The following is a 6,358-nucleotide window of genomic DNA, read 5'->3' on the forward strand; positions in this document are numbered from 1 at the left end:
ACCAAGTAGGTGCTGAGCCCTGAGCTAAGCAGAGAGAATGAAAACTGCCTTTCCAGTTCCCATCCTTCTCCAGGGGTGTGACAGGAAATGGGATCTGTTTCTCAACACTTGCAGGACAAGACCGTGTCAAAATTTACCTGTCAGAAATCAGGGGAGAATTCTGAAATGTAAACTACACTTTTATCCACATTCCTGAGGAAAAAAAATTGTAGGTGAGATTAGGTCAAGCACTCCTCCACATTTGAGCACTTGTCTCTCCTCTAACTGACTATGAGTCACCATGGTGACATGATGTCAGAGCCCATGGTGACATCAGCAGTTTGTTGCTTCCCTACAAAGGTTCTAGAACAGATGCGCTTTGGACCAGGCAGAACATGATTAGTGATCCTCAGAACAAGTAGTGCGGATTTAGTGTAGGACTATGAACATTCAGAGCATGAAAAAGAACAACAAATCCTTCGGGAAACCAGTGGTTGGTGAAGAGCCAGCTAGAGCAGCCCCATCTGAGGCTTCATGTGATCCAAACGGGGACACCAGAGGAGGTTCACAAACTCAGAGTGACCAAGGCATGAGTCAAGATCCAAGGCTTGGAGAGAACCTCGAAAGAGAGGAACAAGACCACCATGAAGCCAGCGAGGAAGGCACCAGCAGTCTCTTGGGGCTTTCATTTCCCAGAAAACTCTGGGCAGTAGTGGAGAACGAGGCGTTCAAGTCTGTGGGCTGGAGTGAAGAAGGAGACACCGTGAAGATTGAGGGAGAACTTTTTGAAGCAGAGGTCCTTCACCGCAGTGGTGCAGATAAAATTTTTGAAATGGACAGCTTAAAGCGTTTCATCTGTGAACTTAATCTTCATGGGTTCAGGAAGATATGCACAAAGAATTCACCAGTGCACCCTGGAAAGAAGAAAATGATGGTAGAGTATATTTGTGTTAAATTTTCTATGAAAGAAAATTCTTTGCCTAGAAAACATTCTTTGTTTAGATTCCCACTACCAATGCCATGAACAATGGGTTGTAAGCTTTTCATTTCCTGTTTTAATTAATTAATTTATTGACAACTTCTGTACTTACACACAATAAACCATATTTCCCTTCCCTCCCCCACTTTCCTCTTCACAACTCTGGTCTCCATTATATCACCTCCCTCTATCCATTAGTCTTTCATTTTTTCTCAACTTTTTTGAAGTTAATTAAATTTAATGATGACGTTACTTTATAGCTGGTCAAGTTCACTGCTTCCACCAATTCTGCATGATAAATGATGTTCTAAGTAAAAAGTAATATTACTGGGGCTACAGAGATGCTTAGCAGTTAAGGCACTTGCCTATGAAGCCTAAGGACACAGGTTCAATTCCCTGGTAACCACGTAAGCTAGCTGCACAAGGTGGCACATGTGTCTGGACTTCATTTGGAGGGGCAGTATGCCCTGCATGCCCATTCTCTCTGTCTCCCTCTCTCTTCTTTTGCTATGCTTGCAAATAAATAAGTAAAAATCTATTAAAAGGCCAGGTATGGCAGCACATTCCTTTAAACCCAACACTTGGGAGGCTGTGGTAGGAACATTTCCATGAATTTGAGGCCACCCTGAGGTTACATATTGAATTCCAGATCAGTCTGGGCTAGAGCAAGACGCTACCTTGAGAAAAACCCAAAATAATAATAATAATATTACTAATAATCTGCATTTAAAATTTTAATTTAATAACCATTTGGCACACCTGTGCAAAACAATATGTTTATAATCATCCAACGTAGAATCATATACTACAAAAAATTAGACTCAGCTTTTTTGTCATCAAACCCCCTATAAAGTTTACTACCCAGCACAAGTGTCTTGGTTGTTCATATCCCTAAACATCCACAAATCACATGCTATGTGCAAAGCTCTTAGTCAGGCTTTCAGGTAGAGCAGAAAGTAAACAATATTGTTGAGGCCCTCAATGAGCTTATGGTCAAATATAGCACAGGAAGCAAGAGCAGGAAATCTCAGCTGCAGCAACACAGCTGCCCCTTAAAGGGGAAAATTTTTACTTAAGCAGGTGCCCAGAAGAACGTGAGATTCTGCTATCATGTGGTTTAATGAAGATCTTTGTGCAGAATGGTAGAGCTGCTTAGAGTGTAAGTTCATAGTCTTGACAAGTGGCATAGGAAGACTAGGAATCTCAAGGACTGCAAGTCACATGACAAGACTATTCTGGAGATGAGTGACAGAAGTTCAGTGTGTCAAGTGCTAGCCTGGCAAGCACTGCCCTGTAAAGTGCCAGGTGTGGCAGCACACTCCTGCAATCCCAGCACTGAAGAAGCGGAGACAGGAAAACCTGGGGCTCTCCAGCCAACTAGTCCAGCCAAATTGGTGAACTCAAGGCCTATGCGAGACCTTGCTTCAAAAAGAAGAAGATGTAGCACTTGGGAGGCAGAGAGAGGAGGATTGTCAGGAGTTTGAGGCCACCTTGAGACTATATCATGAAATCCAGGTCACCCTGTGCTAGAGTGAGACCCTAACTCAATCCCACCCCCAGAAAAAGAAGCAGTAGCAGATGGAGTTCCTGAGGGTAACACCTGAGGTTGTCCCCTAGGCTCCACCCACACAAGCACATTTGCACATGCACTTACACATGTATGTGCCAACATACATATGAACATACAAACCACACATGTAGATAAAAGGTTATTCTCTCTTTTATTTTTGGTGTCATGATCTTTTCCTCCTCTTATGATGGCCTTGTGTATGTAGTGTCAGGCACTGTGAAGTCATGGATATCCAGGCCATTTTGTGTCTGGAGTGAGCATGTTGTAAGGAGTCCTACCCTTCCTTTGGCTCTTACATTCTTTCTGCCACCTCGTCCGCATTAGACCCTGAGCCTTGGAAGGTGTGATCGAGATGTTACCCAGTAGTCCAGTCACTGTTTTCCAGCACTATCATACTTTCTGAGTCATCCCAGGGTCACTGCCATCTGAAAAGAGAAGACTCTACCAAAAGTAAGAGTAGCATTAATATAAGGGTATGAATATTAAGATAAGTCCTTACTGGGAAGTTTGATAAATCTTTTCATTTTCAAGGATAACTGAAACTATTCACTGACTGGTAACTGTATAGAGTACAAAAGTAGAATGTTTGATATTAAAATGTGTGCCATCCCCTTAGATAGGTGCAGGCTAGGAGGACTCTTGGAGGCCAGGTCATGGCCTACATATGGTTCACGACCTTCAGCTGTGAGCATTTTGTTTCTAGTGAGGCCGTGCTGAAGGGCACCAGGACCATTGAAAGCAATGGAAATGATTTTCTCCATCACATAATCAGCTGAGTACGATGGGCAGTGTGACAGTCATGCATTCTTTACCTCAGAATGACTAAAAGCTTCCTTTTCCTTTCAGATCTATCAAAATGCAAACTTTCAGAGGGATAACCCAAGGCTGCTCGAGAACATCTGGAGGAGAGGATGTCAACGCAGCCCTGCTCAGGAAGAGCCATGCTGCAAGAGAAGGAAGCTCGATTTCCCCCAATGTTCTCCACACCTTCAGAAGAAGAAGCAGGAAAAGACCATTTCCCTGAAGGAAACCCCCAACAAACAGGCACCCCAAGGCCAGGGCACCTTCCTTCCAGTTGGTGTCACTGGATGCCCCCTAGCACTATGCCCTCCTGAGGAGCACAGCGTCCCATGTGGAGAATGCTCCCCTGAGGATGGCAACATGGTGTCTCCGGCTGGTGACAGAATGGAAGGGTCTGGGCAGGTGAGCATCAGACCCTCATGGTACCCTGATTGGGGTTCAGTGATATCTTTCTACAACAAGTGTTCCTCCATGCTGAAGGCTGTCTTGGCAGCCATTTCCTTAAGTGAGCTGTCTGATGGGGAGAGGGAGCAGGGCTCCACCAGTGTGTCCTCTGCTGAGGAAGAGCAGGAGGGTTTCCGTCAAAATAAGTGAGTAATCTGTGTGCTATACAAGGGCAGTTCTCGTTCATGAGCTTACCGGCCATGTAACACTGCAAAAAGTCCTTGTTCACTAATTACAACCTAGTGTATTCCTATAAAGAAACACAAACCCCATGGTATTAAATAAAGAATCTCAACATCTGACTTAGGCTGCTCAGTACATCTTGACCCTGTAGTTTCACGCCTTTTTCAGCAGCTTGGATTTTGGGGAAATGCTATCTCCTCACTGACAGTAAATCAGAAAGAATCATCCAATTGGTTTTCTCTGGCATAAACTAATACACCCTGTGTAACAACAGAGACATTTATTTGTTAACTACTGCAAACCAAGAGAGCACTGGATGGATTTTCACACATTAGATCTTCTCAGAGAACACTGGGGACCTACCAAACAATATTGGGAGAATCTTGGTTTTGGCAATATAGGTCTCCATGCACAAAGTCTAGTCCATGTCCTCAGGGAAGCCATGAAAGCAATGATCAGACCCAGCAATGCTACTAATGGTCATAGGTACCTATCGGATGTGCAGCAGCCACAGCCAGGCAGCCACAGCCAACAGCATGCCTAAATTACCAGAACATAACATTGTTAGGAAAGCATAAGAGAAAAGCCAAAGAGAACCCCAGAGTTGATCTCTACAGATTGTTTATTAGAGAAAACAGCGAGGGGCAGCAGCATTCCCTTGAGATGGAGGATGGAGCACTGAGGCAGGCTAGGGCCTGTGGACCTTGGTTGGGGTGTGCATCAGAGGTAGGGGAAGCATGAGGCCCCCATGGGCAGGGTCAGAAGGAGAGTAGAAGATAAGCAGGCAAGCGTGTGGGGATCCAGGAGGTGGGTGAAGGTGCAAGGGCTCTGGTTGGGGTGTGTCCCAGAGAGAGGAAGGCACAGGGATGGTGGAGGTCCTGGAGAGAGGGCCAGGCAGGCAGGACTAGGTAGTTTGGGGCCCAAGGGCCTTCCCCTTTCTCAAGGAGCCCTGCCTACTGCGTGCTTCCCCCCCCCCCCCACACACACACACAGTCCTCGTGCCTTCCCTTCTCTCCTGGACACCTCGCAGTACATGTGCCATCCTTTATCTCTGGGAACCACATAGTACACTAGCCTTCCCCGCTCTCTCCCAGAGCCCAGTAGTACATGAGCCTTCCTCTCTCTCAGGGATGCAGTGCGCCTACCCCTCTCTCCTGGAACCACCCTACCCCACACACACACCCTCAGTAAAGGTGACTTCCCTTCTCTCCAGGCACAGGCAGTCCACACACATTCCCTTCTACACCCCTGAAGACCATGTGCCTTAACCCTCTCCCAGATGGCCTCACACTGCGTGCCTTCTCCTCACTCCTGGACCCCTGTCCAATGGGGCACTGGAGCCTTCCCCTCTCTCCTAGAACTGACAGAGAGTAGAGATGTTACAGGAAGTGGAGGTGTGGCTATCACACCTCAAGACCAGTGACCCACGTTCTACAAGACTTCACTTCTTAAAAGTATGTAATTTTCGCAAGCTGCACATGAGATCATTGGGGAACATTTCACAGTCAAACTCCAAAACCATACAATGACTACAGTCAGGTTTCTTTCTTCTTAATGCCACTCTTGGGGACTAAACCCCAACACATGTTTTGGAAAGGATATGTCTTGTTCAAACATTAGCAGTAATTTTTACCAACACTGTAGTTGTCCCCTAAGTTATAAATCTCTTGCTACACACGAACACTCAAAGCATCCAAAACAGAGTTAGTTAACCTCCCCTTTCACTGAGTGGTGAAAAGAGATACAGTCTTTATGATTCTTGCTTAATTACATTTCCATCTTCCAACTCACTCAATCTCAAACTATTGAAGTCACCCTCTATTTCTTCTTCAACTTCTCATTCGATCTTTGTTGAGTTCTGTTGCTTCTATTTTAGAAATGTCTGAACATGTGATCTTTCATTAATTCCGAATGGTAGGCTCTTGGTCAAGGGTCTTGTCTTCTCTGATCTAGATTGTTTCTGATTGATGGTCCTTCCTCTGGCTTCCTTCACACTCTTACACTATGATATAAACAATCCCTACAGTTATCCCTAGCAACACATTTTCCCTCTTTTGCCATGAGTTCCATATTGATCAAGGTCTAGCCTCATCACATAACACATCATTTCATCTCTCTGGTGAACCACTTATCTTGGTTCAGGCCCATGGATTGTGATCTCTGAAATGACTTTTCTCCTCTTTTTCTTATGAAGTCTGAAGTAGTTTTGTATGGCTAGTCTAATAAATTATATTAATCTGAAAGTCTCACAGCTTATTTTTTCAGTTTCTTTGGGTCGCTGTGGCTTGTTTCTCTGCACTGCATCTCACAATGATGAAATACAGGTACCTAAGGTCTTCTCTAGAGGAGACATTCTCTTATATCTTGAAGATGTTGGCAGCATGTTGAAGAAACAAGCTATG

At 44.9% G+C, this 6,358-nt stretch overlaps 1 protein-coding gene across 1 annotated transcript; it reads left to right on the forward strand.

Annotated features, from left to right (window-relative positions):
* Positions 1 to 421: 421 nt before the first annotated feature.
* LOC123457184 (heat shock transcription factor, X-linked member 3-like) lies at positions 422 to 3,923 on the forward strand. Its single transcript, XM_045141185.1, has 2 exons — positions 422 to 913; positions 3,375 to 3,923. Exons 1-2 carry the CDS (start codon positions 422 to 424, stop codon positions 3,921 to 3,923), a joined length of 1,041 nt encoding a protein of 346 aa, XP_044997120.1.
* The last annotated feature ends 2,435 nt before the right edge of the window (positions 3,924 to 6,358 follow it).

This window comes from Jaculus jaculus (genome assembly GCF_020740685.1).
Source record: "Jaculus jaculus isolate mJacJac1 chromosome Y unlocalized genomic scaffold, mJacJac1.mat.Y.cur SUPER_Y_unloc_2, whole genome shotgun sequence".
Classification (NCBI taxonomy): Eukaryota; Metazoa; Chordata; class Mammalia; order Rodentia; family Dipodidae; genus Jaculus; species Jaculus jaculus.